General features: G+C 39.8%; 1 protein-coding gene across 2 annotated transcripts in view; it reads left to right on the top strand.

The window, feature by feature from the left end:
• Window positions 1–16432, top strand: part of srebf1 (sterol regulatory element binding transcription factor 1) — a 29129-nt gene extending 12697 nt beyond the window's left edge. For both annotated transcript variants that reach the window (XM_056251604.1, XM_056251596.1), the window contains exons 7-19: window positions 3210–3364; window positions 3538–3715; window positions 3917–4101; window positions 4209–4470; window positions 5542–5708; window positions 6988–7156; window positions 7248–7356; window positions 8185–8294; window positions 10027–10159; window positions 10470–10635; window positions 12215–12397; window positions 12795–12903; window positions 15518–16432. In XM_056251604.1, coding sequence (XP_056107579.1) covers window positions 3210–3364; window positions 3538–3715; window positions 3917–4101; window positions 4209–4470; window positions 5542–5708; window positions 6988–7156; window positions 7248–7356; window positions 8185–8294; window positions 10027–10159; window positions 10470–10635; window positions 12215–12397; window positions 12795–12903; window positions 15518–15738 — 2147 coding nt within the window. In that variant the 3' untranslated portion in view covers window positions 15739–16432. The remainder of the gene's footprint in view (window positions 1–3209; window positions 3365–3537; window positions 3716–3916; window positions 4102–4208; window positions 4471–5541; window positions 5709–6987; window positions 7157–7247; window positions 7357–8184; window positions 8295–10026; window positions 10160–10469; window positions 10636–12214; window positions 12398–12794; window positions 12904–15517) is intronic.
• Window positions 16433–18890: the final 2458 nt, after the last annotated feature.

Genomic DNA, 18890 nt, shown 5'->3' with positions numbered 1-18890 from the left:
CATTTATGATGGATAGATGCACATTTATGATGGATAGATGCACATTTATGATGGAGAGATGCACTTTTATGATGGAGAGATGCACTTTTATCATGGATAGATGCACTTTTATCATGGATAGATGCACTTTTATCATGGATAGATGCACTTTTATCATGGATAGATGCACTTTTATCATGGATAGATGCACTTTTATCATGGATAGATGCACTTTTATCATGGATAGATGCACATTTATGATGGATAGATGCACATTTATGATGGATAGATGCACTTTTATGATGGATAGATGCACTTTTATGATGGATAGATGCACTTTTATGATGATAGATGCACATTTATGATGGAGAGATGCACATTTATGATGGAGAGATGCACATTTATGATGGAGAGATGCACATTTATGATGGAGAGATGCACTTTTATGATGGATAGATGCACTTTTATGATGGATAGATGCACATTTATGATGGATAGATGCACATTTATGATGGATAGATGCACATTTATGATGGAGAGATGCACATTTATGATGGAGAGATGCACATTTATGATGGAGAGATGCACATTTATGATGGAGAGATGCACATTTATGATGGAGAGATGCACATTTATGATGGAGAGATGCACATTTATGATGGATAGATGCACATTTATGATGGATAGATGCACTTTTATCATGGATAGATGCACTTTTATGATGGATAGATGCACATTTATGATGGATAGATGCACATTTATGATGGATAGATGCACTTTTATGATGGATAGATGCACATTTATGATGGATAGATGCACATTTATGATGGAGAGATGAGATGCACATTTATGATGGAGAGATGCACATTTATGATGGAGAGATGCACATTTATGATGGAGAGATGCACATTTATGATGGAGAGATGCACATTTATGATGGAGAGATGCACATTTATGATGGAGAGATGCACATTTATGATGGAGAGATGCACATTTATGATGGATAGATGCACATTTATGATGGATAGATGCACATTTATGATGGATAGATGCACATTTATGATGGATAGATGCACATTTATGATGGAGAGATGCACTTTTATGATGGAGAGATGCACTTTTATGATGGAGAGATGCACTTTTATGATGGAGAGATGCACTTTTATCATGGATAGATGCACTTTTATCACGGATAGATGCACTTTTATCACGGATAGATGCACTTTTATCACGGATAGATGCACTTTTATGATGGATAGATGCACTTTTATCATGGATAGATGCACTTTTATCATGGATAGATGCACATTTATGATGGAGAGATGCACTTTTATGATGGATAGATGCACTTTTATGATGGAGAGATGCACTTATCATGGATAGATGCACTTTTATCACGGATAGATGCACTTTTATCACGGATAGATGCACTTTTATCACGGATAGATGCACTTTTATGATGGATAGATGCACTTTTATGATGGATAGATGCAATTTTATGATGGATAGATGCACTTTTATGATGGATAGATGCACTTTTATGATGGATAGATGCACTTTTATCACGGATAGATGCACTTTTATCACGGATAGATGCACTTTTATCACGGATAGATGCACTTTTATGATGGAGAGATGCACTTTTATCATGGATAGATGCACTTTTATCACGGATAGATGCACTTTTATCACGGATAGATGCACTTTTATCACGGATAGATGCACTTTTATCATGGATAGATGCACTTTTATGATGGATAGATGCACTTTTATCACGGATAGATGCACTTTTATCACGGATAGATGCACTTTTATCACGGATAGATGCACTTTTATGATGGATAGATGCACTTTTATCATGGATAGATGCACTTTTATCATGGATAGATGCACTTTTATCATGGATAGATGCACTTTTATCATGGATAGATGCACTTATCATGGATAGATGCACTTTTATCATGGATAGATGCACTTTTATCATGGATAGATGCACTTTTATCATGGATAGATGCACATTTATCATGGATAGATGCACTTATCATGGATAGATGCACTTTTATCATGGATAGATGCACTTTTATCATGGATAGATGCACTTTTATCATGGATAGATGCACTTTTATCATGGATAGATGCACATTTATGATGGATAGATGCACTTTTATGATGGATAGATGCACTTTTATGATGGATAGATGCACTTTTATGATGGACTTTTATGATGGATAGATGCACTTTTATGATGGATAGATGCACTTTTATGATGGATAGATGCACTTTTATGATGGATAGATGCACATTTATGATGGATAGATGCACTTTTATGATGGATAGATGCACTTTTATGATGGAGAGATGCACTTTTATGATGGAGAGATGCACTTTTATCATGGATAGATGCACTTTTATCATGGATAGATGCACTTTTATCATGGATAGATGCACTTTTATCATGGATAGATGCACTTTTATCATGGATAGATGCACTTTTATGATGGATAGATGCAGATTTATGATGGATAGATGCACATTTATGATGGATAGATGCACATTTATGATGGATAGATGCACTTTTATGATGGATAGATGCACTTTTATGATGCATAGATGCACTTTTATGATGGATAGATGCAATTTTATGATGGATAGATGCACTTTTATGATGGATAGATGCACTTTTATGATGGATAGATGCACTTTTATCACGGATAGATGCACTTTTATCACGTATAGATGCACTTTTATCACGGATAGATGCACTTTTATCACGGATAGATGCACTTTTATCACGGATAGATGCACTTTTATCACGGATAGATGCACTTTTATCACGGATAGATGCACTTTTATCACGGATAGATGCACTTTTATCATGGATAGATGTACTTTTATGATGGATAGATGCACTTTTATGGACTTCAAAACAGAAACGGCCATTCACTGCCATTATAAAGCTTGGAAGAGCCAGGACATTTTTTAATATAACTCCAATTGTAAGAAGAAAATGTCTGAAAGAAGAATGTCATATACAGGGTGGACATGATGGTGAGTTAATCATGGGCTAATTAACATTTTTGCGTGAACTATCCCTTTAAGTGTGTTAAAACTAGAGTAAAAGTACACTTTCTTAAAGTATATATTTTTTTTAAATGTACTTAAGTGCACTTCTTTTTCACAAGGGGGGGGTGTGGGTGTCTTTGCATTGACCTGTCTCTTTGCCTCCTCAGAGTCTCTAAAGGACCTTGTGACCATGGAGGTGGACGTGAAACCAGAAATCCCCACCCCTCCAGCATCAGATATCGGCTCGCCTCAATCCAGCGGCACCTACTCGCACCACGGCAGCGACTCTGAGCCGGACAGCCCAATGGTAGAAGACAGCAAGGTAGCAGAAACTCCGATGATCTGCTTCTCCCGTCATGCCTTCAATGAATTGGCTTCGGTCATGAAGCAATTGAATGTGTTAGCGTGTAGTGGATAATTAATTTGCCTGAGGTCAAGAACCTAGAAGAATAAGCGTATCACGGTTTAACACCATTTCCTGTTCTCTCGTGTAAGCCTGTGGTGGAGAGGGCTGGAGGAATGCTGGATCGCTCTCGTATGGCTCTGTGCGCCTTCACCATGCTCTTCCTGTCCTTCAACCCGTTGGCATCTCTGCTGTGTGGCGGCTGGAGTAGCTCTGGGGCGTCTGTCTCAGGACACACGGGAAGGAGTATGCTAGCAATGCAGGAAGCAGGTACCAATACTCAAACCTTTACGATCCCGATATATACTCACAGCAAAGTGCTTTTTCAGTCTTCGCTTAGGGATAATATAAGGTGAAATGCCGATATACTGTTAGCGAACATCCCAATGCTGTAGAGAGCGACATTTAGATGAATATGGAAATATATACAGCACTTTATACAATAGATTTGATTTGTTTTGATATGTGTAGCCGATTCTTGGGCCTGGATGGATTGGATGTTGCCCACTCTTCTGGTGTGGCTGCTAAACGGTGTTCTGGTCGCTGGAGTTTTGATCCGACTGCTCGTGTATGGGGAACCTGTGACCAGACCTCACTCAGAATCATCCGTCCTCTTCTGGAGACACCGCAAGCAGGCCGATCTGGATCTAGCCAGGGTATAAAACACTCTCTCGCACGTATCCATATTAGATCTGGGAGTCCAAGTTCACCAGATCCCTTTCTACGCTTCTGTTTCTGCAATATTCTTTACGTATTTCTGCAGGGAGACTTTGCTCAGGCCTCACAGAACCTCTGGACGTGTCTCAAAGCTCTTGGTCGACCTCTGCCCACGTCTCAACTGGACCTGACCTGTGCTGTACTGTGGTCCGCCCTGCGTCTGTGTCTGCAGAGACTGTGGGTGGGCCGCTGGCTAGCCAGCCGCGCCGGAGCCCTTCGTTCCAACCGCCCCCTTCAGGAAGACGCCCGCAAGAGCTGCCGTGATGCTGCCTTGGTCTACCACCGTCTACACCAACTCCACATGACCGGTAAGTGGCTTTAGCATATAGAGGAATCAGGTAACCTTGTGGAGAGCAACTGATAGGGCAGGTTCACACAGAACGCATTTTTCCATTCCACTGCACTACTTTTCCATTGTTTTTCGATGTAAACGCGCTTGACGGACATGTTTGACTGTTGCGTTTGCTCGTCTCTTTTGCAGCATCTCGTACGATTCTAAAAACGCGCAGTTCAAGTTAAAATAAGGTCAACTTAAAAAAAACCTGCATCTTTAGACCTTGCTTTTTTTCGCTTCACTGCCCTCCATTTAACCGCAAAAACAAGTTCTGTGTGAATGGCCCCTTGAGCCGCCCTTTTATTATCTCTGACATTTGCGCACGATTGTCGTATTTGGCCCCTTAGTGGTCATCGCACAGAACTTTTAAATTGTTCAAAAAGCAGCCGTCACCCTCCGCTAATTCACCATGGTCAAATGACAGAGCAATGAATTTACGAATATATCCACACAAAACAAGCGACCGCCAATACGTTTGAAAGGAAAGCATAGTAGGGCTAATCAATGCAAATGGTAATTTAACAATTATGAAAATGTTTTCTGACATAATTTGGCTTTAAAGAAGACAAAGCCCATGCTTGACATGCGGGTGGAAAAATAAAAAGATAAAAGATACTGTGACCACGAATTAAGAATTCATTCCCAAGACTTATTAATTTTGTTCCCTTGTTTTCGTTAAATCGTGTCCAAGTTGTGCCGCTTCATTCCCTCGTTTTAATGGTTAAATTGTGGTCATGGTCTAGTCCAGTGGTTCTCAACCTCTCCTGCAGGGACCCCCTGACTGGCCATATTTTTGTGTTAACCCTGAAATGGCACACCTGATTCAATTAATTAAAAGCTCAAAGGCTTAATAAAGTGTTGCTTTTCTGTTTTAATTAGATTTAAAATTCCACATACGCATTTGATCGCAAATCCGTGCAGTTCCGTAACTACTCCACTGTAAATCAATGACTTCTGTTCTGTCGTTTGTTGTTTGTCAAGCTTGTGTTGACAAGTCTTCTAGCCATTAATCATATTTGCACCTGATGTTGATCTGTGTGTGCAGGTAAGCTCGGAGGAAGCCACCTCTCTGCCATCCACATGGCCCTGAGCGCTCTCAACCTGGCCGAGTGTGCAGGAGACTGTCTTCCTGTGGCCACACTGGCAGAAATCTGTGTGTCTGCAGCCCTACGGATTAAAACCAGTCTACCCCGCCTGATTCACTTCACTACTGTTAGTACACACACATTCACACTCACAGGCCCTGCTCCAATATCTAGTGAGCCGCACTGCTGTCAGACACATGCAAATCTTGATCATGACGGAACCTCAAGTGTTGTTTTTATGTGTACGCTAGCATAGCATGCAAGCTAGCAGAGACGTGCAACCTGACTTTCCTAACCGCGCGTATGCTCTGTATATTCGCAACTCTAGTTTAAATGAGTACAAAGGCATTTTTAGCCTTCATAACTTCTGGAGAGAAATTGCGCAGACACTGGACAAGGATGAAACATTCTAGTATGCATGTGTCAAGTGCCTGTTTTCGTGCACATTATCAAATGGAGTATACTATGGAAGGCAATGTGATCGGAAGACACATAAGAAACTAAATCATAATTATGATATAAAAAGTCAAAATTATGACACAAAAATTTGAAATTATGACATACTAGGCCATAATTGGGTAAAACCAAGTCATGATAATGAGATAAAAACTCAAAACTATGACATACTAATTCATAATTTACTATTTAACTATGTCAGAATATCAATTATTTTCTAATTATTTTGACTTTTCATATGCATGTCAATTTTGACTTTGTCATAATTATGACTTGACTTGGTATATCATAATTCTTCTAATAAACTTTGTCTCATATGATTTAAGATGACGTGGAAAAGTCTAAATTATGTGGCAGAAATGGACTTCAATAGGATACGCTTGTCAAACCTGGAGCTGTATTACAGAAATTTCTGATTTTTTTTTTTTTAATGTCCTAAGTGAAATTAGCATGGCTACTAAACGGATATGATTTTGAGTTGGGATCTTTCTGTTATACAGCCCCAGAGCAGCTTGCCATTAGCATGTTGCTAAGCTAACAGTGTGATCCTCTAAACAAGCATAAAACTGCACATCACGTATACACTTGCCCAATATGCACTGGGTAAAATGGTCCATTTGAAACTTGATTGTAGTATTTTTATCAGTAATTTCCAGGATTGAATGAATTCTATTCAGACTTCGGATTTATTTTAGCTTGTTGTGGAGCATTCTGGGCTTGAATTGTATGCCAAGATGCTAGCAATGCTACCAGACTTGGCAACGCCAGTGTCCGTGTGCCGCTTAAAATGCTGCCTTCATAGAGAGCTCACTAGGTTTTGGAACAGCGTCAGTCTCTTTTCATCCAGGACTGTTTTGTTCGTTTACTCTTGTTTTGATGATGTGTCCATATTTCGTTTCTGTGCTGCATATGGTAAGCGGAGATATGATGTTTCTTTTCATGTTCTCCAGCGAGTGTTCTTAAGCAGCGCTCGGCAGGCCTGTCTCTCGCCCAGTGGCAGCGTCCCTCCTGCCATGCAGTGGTTGTGTCACCCTCTGGGTCATCGTTTCTTTGTGGACGAGGACTGGTCCATACGCAGCACCCCTAAAGAGAGCATCTACAGCCAGGCAGGAAACTCAGGTCAGCACTAAACAGAGAAACCCAGGCTTTAACGTGCTCGTGATGATGATTCCCCAGTCTCACCCTCGTGTGTATTTGCGTTTGTCTGCAGTCGACCCGCTGGCTCAGGTGACCCAGGCGTTCCGGGAGCATCTGTTGGAAAAGGCCCTCTACTGTGTGGCACAGCCTCAAGGCGACAAGACCCTCACTGATGGGGACGGGTGGGTGTCATTCTCAGCGCTAGTTTGCACGAATCTCTATAGGAAATAGAACTGCACTGGTTTCTAGTCTATCTGTTATATTGTGCAGTTATAATACTGATGATGTCTGCTTTCACTTAAAGGGATAGTTCACCCAAAAATGGAAAATTAGCCCATGATTTACTCACCCTGAAGCCATCCTAGGTGTATATGACATTCTTCTTTCAGACGCATACAATCAGAGTTATATTAAAACATATCCTGTCTCCTCCAAGCTTTATAATGAGAGTTTATGGCTGGTGAAAATTTGAAGCCCAAAAAAAGTGCATCCATCCATTATAAAAGTAATCCATATGGCTCCAGGCGGTTAATAAAGGCCTTCTGAAGTGAAGCCATGCGTTTGTGTATGAAAAATATTCATATTTAAAACTTTATAAACTATAATCACTAGCTTCCGAAAGCTATAATCACTAGCTTTCCGATTGAGACGGCCGTACGCATCGATTTACGGGGTCTAAAACATTTAAAGCTTGTCCAAAATTACGCTAGCAAATTTTACGCTATATACTATAACATTTCAACTGAAGACTTAGCTTTTTGCCATAATAATTAAATCATAATGTAGACTTTGGTTAATTTATGTAAAACAAGATTTTCTTCCAAACAATTTTTTTTTTTTTTTTTTTTTATGTTTGTTTAACTGGCAGCATCGGTTGCTAAATATTACAAACTTGAGGATTTGCTTACACTTAATTTTACATTTGGTGCCGCATACACTTTTGAATCAGTTGTATCACTTTATCTTGTGGTTTGAGTGTGAATTTGAGTTGTGTGTGTTTGTTTGGACAGGGAATACTCGGACGCTCTGGAATACCTGCAGTTACTCACCAGTGCCTCAGACGCAGCAGGAGCCACTACACAGTCCTTTGCCATCGGATCCAACATGGCCACCGTCACAGGTACCATCACTTTAGATTCCACTCATCCCCGAGCTGCTGTTTTTGAGCACTCCTGGATCATGTTCTCAATAGCCCCTTTCACACAGCAATCCCAGTAAATTACCGTAAAATTACCAGATTGACTACCGGTAAATACACACATATGCTGTTCACATGAGCAACGGCGCTCTGGCTTTTTAGAGACCGTTTACACATCGGCACCAAAATACCAGTAAATTCTGTAAATGCCGCGCCGTTGTCTCGTACACTTTCTGCGACTTTCTGTGCGCACGCTCCGAGACGAAGGGGAACACAGACAGGCAAAGTGAAATTTCAGCATCAGGTTCACGCCTAATCGGATAAAAAACACACAGAAATATATCAAAACGCCCCGGTTTGGTGAGTATTTGCTTAAAACACCGTCAGTTACATCTCAAGTAGGGGTGTCACGATTCTCCAAATCCTCGATTCGATTTCATTTTCGATTCTAAGGTCACGGTTCGATTCTCGATTTTTATCAATCGGCCAATCAGGATGCTCTCTGTCTTACATGCGCTTCATGAGGCACACACGCAAGGTGTGTGCCTCAGTTTTTTCTGTCTCGCACGCTCGCTCTTGCTCGCTCGCTCTAGATTCCTTTTAACTAATTTACGTGCATCAGGGAGCCGCTATTATTATATCAATATGCGGGAGACTCCCGGAACTTCCGCGAGACTTTGGATGTCTGCAAACTGTGGCTTTTTTGAAGCGCGAACGTTGTCAACATTACTCACTGGAAATCCCAAAAAACTTCCACACCTGCGAGTCTGCGACCTCAATGAAAGAGGAGGGGTTCATGTTCTGTTGATGGGTCTCCTGCATCTGCAGTTGCCATACTATCTTTTGAATGGCTGTAGCTAAGTTAGAGGAGACCATAGACTTGCAGCACGCCGTGTTTTTTCCGCTTGGCAAGCCGAACGGACGTGACATGGGGGCGTGGCAGTATCGACGATTGTGAATTAATTTGGATCGATTTCGATTTTAATTAATTTCGATTTAAAATCGAAATCGTGACACCCTTAATCTCAAGTGAACATAAACAGCTGGGAAATAAGTGGCACGTGTATCAGTATATTGGATCCGTGCATTCAGTCTTAAAGTGACAGCAGCCTAATATTCCTGCTGCCGTCTGTTTCAATGTGAATCAAACAACAAAATACACTCACTTCTCTTTAGTAGGATTAATCTATCTTTAATTTATACAGGGAAGACTATCCAGTGGTTTTACATTTGATTACTTTCTGTTCTGCCTATTTATACTATTTATTTCACTCGAATGCTATATTTGGTAGCTCTAAGCTGTTCCTAATCACCTCTATGGGAGGGAATGGGATGTTTTGCACATGTTGCACGCCAATAAATAAAGAGTTCATGATACTTTATTATCTCCATTATACTTAAAATACATTGCTGTTAAGAAGAGCTAAATAAACGCAATGGGTCGATTTGAAGCCTTCCATTTATCACCTAGTATTATTTGTTTCGTTGACTGGGATCAGTGATCCGTATCGGCCAAAGTAATCTGTGATCGCCCCCAAAAATCCTGATTGGAGCACCCTTAATATATACTCGCATTTCCGCTTTCCGTTCAAGTCAGCACATTTCATATCTCCCAGCATTCATCTCAGCGTGTTTCCATTGAAGCGCATGTTAGTCAGTCACTTTGTGTGTGTGTGTGTGTGTGTGATCTCACCATCGTGTCTTTGACCTCCAGGCTGTGACCCTCACTCCAAATGGTGGTCGTCGGTGGCCGTGGTGGTCATCAACTGGCTCCAGGGCGATGACGCGGCGGCAGAGAGATTGTACCCAGCGGTGGAACACTTGCCCCTCAGCCTTCAGTCCGCTGAGTGAGTGACATTTGACACGGTCTCCAGGAAACCTCAACTGAAACACTTTATTCAATGCCACTCTCAGGTTTTCCCTTTAAGAATATCATTACCACAAGTAAATAAAGTTAAAATTGGTTGAAAAGAGATTGCACGAGTTATCAGTTGCCCATCAGAGTGGTTTTCCTTGGCGAATCGGCGTTTTGTTGATACAGCCCCGTTTATCTTTCAACCGGCCGTCCGGGAACAACGCTTCACTTGATGTGCGCTTTGTGTGGGTTTATTGCTTTTAGCTCGGCCCTGTGCTAAACGCTTCCTGTTTGTGTTGCAGGAGTCCGCTGCCCAAAGCCTGCCTTAACACTTTTAAAGCGGTGCGCTCCCTGCTGGTCAAACCTGGGAGTTACCAGCTCAGCCTCAGCTACTGCGAGAAAGCCAGCGTCCTGTTCAGAGACAGCCTCAACCTCGGCCCACACTGCACCAGCAGCACTCTAGACAAGGTAATGGCACACGCGGCGTTTAGACTCGCATCGGTTTGGTGTGTGTTATGTCTTGGACAGGGCTGTAGTGCATTGTAGTTGCATTGCATGTGCCTCAACTGTGCAATGTTCCTGCAGTGCAATACAGAGCTGCGCCGCAGGGCCTCTCCTGAACACACACACAGACCACGCTTATAAACGACTGGTCTCGAGATGATGTATGAAGTCAGTTCTCCTCAAGTTCACACAGGGGTTGTGGTAGGAGTTCATCATATTGTCTATGGACATGTTCAAATGATGTTTGACAACCACAAACCAGTGTTGTTTATAGTATTTATTTATATTTTGAATTTAGCTTCTTTTTTTTCTTTTAGTTTTGTTTTAATTCGATGTGCTTTTGTCATTTTTTTTATTAGTTTTTATTTTTCTATTTAGCTTTAGCTTGTCTTTAAGTTTCGGTTTGTTTGAATGATTTTAGAACTTCCACTTATTTCAGTTAGTCTACCTTTTCATTTTTTCCATCTAGTATTTGTATTTTAATTTCAACTATATTTCAGTTAACACAACAACAAGGTTTTTAGTAAACGATAACAACACTGGCACGATGTGTCACAATGCTTTTTGTCTTCATCTGAACAGTTTCTGTTGTTTTGTCATTTGAACCCTTTAACAAACTTTTTTTTGTGGGATGTTTTGGTTTAAAAGTGTGTTTGTGCTGTCTTATTACGTTTTAATGTTTTAATAATAATTATAACTAGAAGTTTTTCACATCAAACTTTGTTTACTTGAGAAAGCCTGACCAGACAGTTTGAATTTTTTTAAAGCTTTAAGTTTGAAGGTTTTGAAAGCAATACAGACAGACAGACAGACAGACAGACAGACAGACAGACAGACAGACAGAGATAGATAGATAGATAGATAGATAGATAGACAGACAGACAGACAGACAGACAGACAGACAGACAGACAGACAGACAGACAGACAGACAGACAGACAGACAGACAGACAGACAGACAGACAGACAGACAGACAGACAGACAGACAGACAGACAGACAGACAGACAGACAGACAGACAGACGGATGGATGGATGGATGGACAGAAATGGTTAGATGGATAGCTGGATCAATAGAAATGGATGGATGGATGGATGGATGGACAGAAATGGTTAGATGGATAGCTGGATCAATAGAAATGGATGGATGGATGGATGGATGGACAGAAATGGTTAGATGGATAGCTGGATCAATAGAAATGGATGGATGGATGGATGGATGGACAGAAATGGTTAGATGGATAGCTGGATCAATAGAAATGGATGGATGGATAGATGGATGGATGGATAGATAGACAGAGACATTTCTAGCATTAATTAGCACATTGCTAGCATGTTTTAACCCAATGTGAATGGTTTTAACATGCTAAAATGTAGTTTAACAACACATTAAAATATTCTTTATTTGAGCTTGTTGTTTTTGCTGTGTCACACACACACACACACACACACAGATGGTATTTGTGCTCTCAAAGAGAAATATCTTAAGGCTTTCGTCTGGATTGCAGCAGCTTGTGTGATGTGCTGTGCATGTGTGTGTTGTAGCTGGTGCAGTTGCTGCTGTGTGATCTGCTGTTGGTGACGCGCACTAGCGTGTGGCGGGAGCAGCAGGTGGTGTCCCAGCAGAGCTGTCCGACGGCCGCCTCGCCTGTGGAGCTGCAGGGCTTCCAGCAGGACCTCAGCTCCCTCCGCAAGCTCGCTCAGAGCTTCAGACCGGCCATGCGCAGGGTGAGTCCACGCCAAACACACCCGCTCTTACTTATGTCTCCAGTTTATTCAACTAACAAATGTTCTATTGAAGCAAACTATTGCATACAACTTGTCCTGGGTCAGGCAGTACGACCAAAATATTATATGACCAACAAACGGCACATACCATGTTTTCACCCGTCCTCTAGCTCGGATAATTAATTATTATAATTCAAAAAAATAAAAAAATCTTACTTATACATATTCACCTGCTTAAATTAGCTTCCAAAATAGCTTGCACAATAATGGTGCACACTTGCTCAGTAAGGAAGTACAGATATGGATCTTGCATACTAGGTTTAACTGTCGTTCTGTAGCGTAGGTTCATTTGATTCCCTGTGTAACTCAATGGCTGTGTTTCTCTCTGTGTCTGCAGTTGTTCCTGCATGAAGCCACAGCTCGGCTGATGGCGGGCGCCAGTCCAACACGCACACACCAGCTCTTGGACCGCAGTCTGCGCCGCCGCACGCCTGGAAGCAGAACAGGTGATCTCTAGCTACTTTTCTCTCGTCACTCATTTCATTTAAAATGTCTTTGTTTGAATAGAATTGTTTAAATCAGAGAAGAAGGGTTTGTTTGATATGTATGTGTGTGTGTGTGTATATATATATATATATATATATATATATATATATATATATATATATATATATATATATATATACACACACACACACATATATGTATATATATATACACTCACCGGCCACTTTATTAGGTACCCCATGCTAGTAACGGGTTGGACCCCCTTTTGCCTTCAGAACTGCCTCAATTCTTCGTGGCATAGATTCAACAAGGTGCTGGAAGCATTCCTCAGGGAGTTTGGTCCATATTGACATGATGGCATCACACAGTTGCCGCAGATTTGTCGGCTGCACATCCATGATGCGAATCTCCCGTTCCACCACATCCCAAAGATGCTCTATTGGGTTGAGATCTGGTGACTGTGGAAGCCATTTTAGTACAGTGAACTCATTGTCATGTTCAAGAAACCAATTTGAAATGATTAGAGCTTTGTGACATGGTGGAAGTAGCCATCAGAGGATGGGTACATGGTGGCCATAAAGGGATGGACATGGTCAGAAACAATGCTCAGGTAGGCCGTGGCATTTAAACGATGCCCAATTGGCACTAAGGGGCCTAAAGTGTGCCAGGAAAACATCCCCCACACCATTACACCACCACCACCAGCCTGCACAGTGGTAACAAGGCATGATGTTCCATGTTCTCATTCGGTTTACGCCAAATTCTGACTCTAACATCTGAATGTCTCAACAGAAATCGAGACTCATCAGACCAGGCAACATTTTTCCAGTCTTCAACTGTTCAATTTTGGTGAGCTCTTGCAAATTGTAGCCTCTTTTTCCTATTTGTAGTGGAGATGAGTGGTACCCGGTGGAGTCTTCTGCTGTTGTAGCCCATCCGCCTCAAGGTTGTGCGTGTTGTGGCTTCACAAATGCTTTGCTGCATACCTCGGTTGTAACGAGTGGTTATTTCAGTCACTGTTGCCCTTCTATCAGCTCGAACCAGTCTGGCCATTCTCCTCTGACCTCTGGCATCAACAAGGCATTTCCGCCCACAGAACTGCCGCTCACTGGATGTTTTTTCTTTTTCGGACCATTCTCTGTAAACCCTAGAGATGGTTGTGCGTGAAAATCCCAGTAGATTAGCAGTTTCTGAAATACTCAGACCAGCCCTTCTGGCACCAACAATCATGCCACGTTCAAAGTCACTCAAATCAACTTTCTTCCCCATACTGATGCTCGGTTTGAACTGCAGGAGATTGTCTTGACCATGTCTACATGCCTAAATGCACTGAGTTGCCGCCATGTGATTGGCTGCTTAGAAATTAAGTGTTAACGAGCAGTTGGACAGGTGTACCTAATAAAGTGGCCGGTGAGTGTATATATATGTATGTGTGTGTGTGTATACACTCTCACACACACACATTTGATTATTTTATTTGGAATGACCAATACTGATTAAAACAACACAGCATCCAAATATTCACAAAGAGTCTGTTATCTTTCACCTGACAATACACACATCGACAATAGTCACAACCACATGAATATATAAATAAATACTATGTAATAATACTATGAAATAATAAAGACTATGGATAGAGGTGGCATCGGCTTCTCCAAACATGCAGACTGCCTATGATTGCTGACACGGAACAGTATTTTGCCGTACACACACACACACACACACGTACACACACGTACACACACACACGTATACACACACACGTACACACACACACATATAAATTAGTGCTGGGCAATGATTAATCGCATCCAAAATAAAAGTTTGTGTTTACATAATATATGTGTTTGTACTGTGTATAATTATTTTGTATATATAAATACACACACATGCATGCATGTATATATTTAAGAAAATTATTTTGTATAATAATTAATTAATATGTAAATTATTTGTATACAAAATATTTATATATAATGTAAATTATGTATAAATATATATACAGTATATACATGCAAATATTTCTTAAATATATACATGCATGCATGTGTATTTATACATACAAAATAATTATACACAGTACAAACACATAATATGTAAACACACTTTTATTTTGGTCACACACACACACACAAACACACACATGTGTATATATATATATATATATATATATATATATATATATACATTAAAATATAAATATCAAACAAACAATTTTATTTTTAACAAAGACATTTTAAATGGAAAAGGTTTTTTATATATATATATATATATATATATATATATATATATATATATATATTAATTAGTAAAAACAGTTTTCAACATGTATCTATATGTGTTTACTATTTATATAATGTATAATCATATCATGTATATTTTATGATATATTATTTTCCATTAAAAAAGAAAATTGGTAAAAAAAAAAATGCACAGCTCACAAAAGTATTAATTGATGGTTTAATTTGAATCTCTTCATTCAATTAAAAAAAAATGTAATCATGTATTGTATTGCAGTTACTAATAAAGTCATCAGCCATTAGGCAAATATCTCCATTGAATGTTAGTTTTGCACCCTGCTTACGTTTAGTGTGTGTGTGTGTGTGACAGAGGAGTGTGAGACTCATCCAGGCCAGCGTGAGCAGGCAGAGGCCGTGATGCTGGCGTGCCGTTATCTGCCCCCCTCCTTCCTGTCCGCCCCGGGCCAGAGGGTGGGCATGCTGGTCGACGCCGCCCGCACGCTAGAGAAACTGGGCGACAAGCGCACCCTCCACGACTGCCAACAGATGATCATCAAACTCGGCAGCGGGACGACCGTCACGTCCACCTAGCCAACTACACACCAACACACAAGAGCACTTTTACAAACACACCCCAACATCTCTCCGTCGAGGATCAACACGCTCTTCATTTCAGGCCTCAGTCAACCACATCCGGGAACGCAAAGACGGTTTTGTTGTTTTTCGTTTTTCTCCCCAACAGTTCACGACTGCATATCCAACAACAAGATGCACGGGACCATATTCTTGACATTTTTGATATGAAATTAGTTATTTAACTTATTTATACGCCCTACACAAAGATTGAACGGAAGGTGTTTTTGTCATTCCAGTTCCTTTGTGAAACGATGCACTGTGAGTGCTGACTTTGGCCACAAGATGGCGTTTCGGTGGGGTGAGCTGGACGCCGGTCCAGCGGGTGCTTGAATTGGACATGTATTGTAGAGCTTTGCTTTACCGTTTGCACCTTTTGAGAGAAACGAACATTACGACAGAAGGGGGACGGGGAAAAAAGTGCTTCTCTCAACTATGAGTTGAATAAAGTAGTTCCTACTTTACCTGTTATCGTCTGGGATGAATTCTGCATATTGATTAGAGAAAATTAAGGCTTTATTAAAGTTCTTTCTTTGTATATATTTTTAACGGAGTGTATTTATGATTCGTCTGACGCTGTAGGTGAGCAGCATTTGAAGAGGGGCTGATTTTGTCGCGCTGCTGAAACCAAACCGGTTTGAATGATTTGAAGTAGTTCGGCAGAAGAAGAGAAAAAAAACGGTTTCTCCCCGTAGCCACAGTATGTTCACTGGATTTGTGTCCATTTGCACTTTTTAGTGAGTGGGCTGCACTGTCACCTACAGACAAAAAGAGCCCATTGAATCCACTGTTTAATTTGTATTTCCAACCAGTTTGGTTGTAAGTCTTCCATTGGAGTCGGTATATCCAAATAATTTCATCCGCATCGAATGTCGTTGAAGAATTGATCATAAAGCAAAGACATCAGCGTTAACATCTTTATCCAAAGATACGATTTGATACCTGCAGCTCTTGTTAGGGGGGAGATCCATATTTCTATTTCATTTCTAGCCACAGTTTCTGTACGAACTCTGATTACTAGACACATTTTATATCCGCAGTAACCGTGAGATTTGCAATTGACATTCATTAGCCTACTTGTACGCTAACTTTTCTGTAGTGCTTGTGATCAAGTCTCAAAGATGAAACGTGTTTCAACTTGCAGATATAGTAGATCCTATATTGTCTTCTATTTGATTTATTCTTAAGATTGTAAATAAAAGTCTTTTGTAATGAAATGCTGATGACTCCTGATGTTATGGGCAAAACCCGATTAGCATAGAAAATATTTTTTTGTGAAAAACGGAAATGTATTTTAGTGTGAAATGTCTGAGGGCGTGTTATTCAGGAGGACATTTTTAATGGTACAAAACTATTTTAATATCAAATAAATGCAGTTCTTTTGGACTTTCTATAAGGCATGGTTTCCTCAGAAATCCTTTGGTTTTCAACATTGATGATAATCAGAAATTTCTTGAGCATCAAATCATCATATTAGAGTGATTTCTGAAGGCTCATGTGACACTGAAGACTGGAGTATGATGCTGAAAATTCAGCCTTGATCACAGGAATAAATTACGTTTTACAATATATCCAAATAGAAAAAGTTATTTTAAACTGTAATAATATTTCACAATATTACTGTATTTTTGATCAAGTAAAAGCAGCCTTGGTGAACACGAGACTTTAAAAAATTTTTTAACATTTTTTGTTTATTTTTTTAACATTAAAAATTCTTGCCGATTCCAGTTAGTTCAACATAAATGTAGTTCTAAAATTAGGATCATTTTGTGAATTAAAACCTCTAAGCTAAAATTCCAGTATCATATTTTTGCTATAACTGTTGAATAACACAATTACGACAGTGACACATTTAGACGAGTCCGTTTCCTAATGAAGGTGAATCTTAACCGAAAGCTTAAACTGTGACGGGTGTTTTATATAAGTAACAGTGAAAATGTTTTATGCTATGCGTGTGCAGAAATTTATTTTGAAAAATATATTTATTTTTTTATATATTTAGAGAAAAAAGTGTTGTTTTTATATGCATGGCAACTTTTTAACATTCTTTTGATAGTCTACTAGAAAATATATAAATAAGTGCTTTATTTAGTAACTTATTTACTTTTTTAACAAGATATTAACCGAAAATTAGTATATGACCGATATGATGTAAAAATTAAAGGTACACTGTCAATTTTTTTATTTTTTTTTACTGTCAACATTTAACAATTTAAATAATGAGTAAATAGCCTACATCATCAGTCCCTCATCCAAAAGGTGTTTTACCCTGATTCACTAGGGTAAGCCTATTATAAGTGTTTTGGACCTATAGGTTAATGTTTTTCGCGGGAAATTACGGACATTCCAGGAGGAGTTTACTGGTAAAAAAAAAAAGAAAGAAAGAAAGAAATCAACGCAACAGAGAAAAACAATAATCAACATTGGCTCGGCTTTTCGGAGATGGAGAGAAGGGATTTGAAATGTTATAAAAGCGATGCAGATATGGCGTTTTTATTATAGGCCTAGGTGAGTAAGGTATTTTATTGAACAGATAAATTACCATAAGCTCTCTGACATAGTTCATTGTAAGCATTATCTATAGTGAAGGGTCGTTTCGTTATGGTTGTTGTAGCTCTGAATGTGTTATGAGCAGTATGATAATAATATTCATCCGCACAGTCACGCAGAGCCGAAGCACAACCAAAACAAGGTTCTTCCGCAATATGCGCGCAGTTTTGTTTTTAACCACTAGAGGGCAAATAGTTACCTTTTAAGGTTGAAAATTCCTTTCATACAGGAAAAGTATAATTTCTAGAAATAAACACAGAAAGTGTGCTGGTGGTTGGGTGTTGAGATGTGACTAACTCAACTTGAAATAGGTTTGTTTCTACCTCGCTAAACCAACAGGAGAAGCCCCAGCAGAGTAAATAAAGGCGTTAAGAAAGCAAGAAGGATCTCTATGCCTCCAAATTTCAGACCACTGGCTGTGAGACAGAGACGTCTTTAAGGATAATAGCACTGAATTACTTTGCGTTGAGCGCCAACAAAGACGCACGAAAACAAAACAAAACGTGATTTTGATCTCAATTCTAAAGACAGCTGTTCATGTTCACACATATTTCACAGCA

Source organism: Rhinichthys klamathensis, unplaced genomic scaffold (assembly GCF_029890125.1).
Source record: "Rhinichthys klamathensis goyatoka isolate OS25496 unplaced genomic scaffold, OSU_Roscu_1.1 h1tg000004l_1, whole genome shotgun sequence".
NCBI classification, from domain to species: domain Eukaryota; kingdom Metazoa; phylum Chordata; class Actinopteri; order Cypriniformes; family Leuciscidae; genus Rhinichthys; species Rhinichthys klamathensis.
Note: the sequence above shows the minus strand (reverse complement) of the source record. Positions and strands in the feature narration are given on the sequence as shown.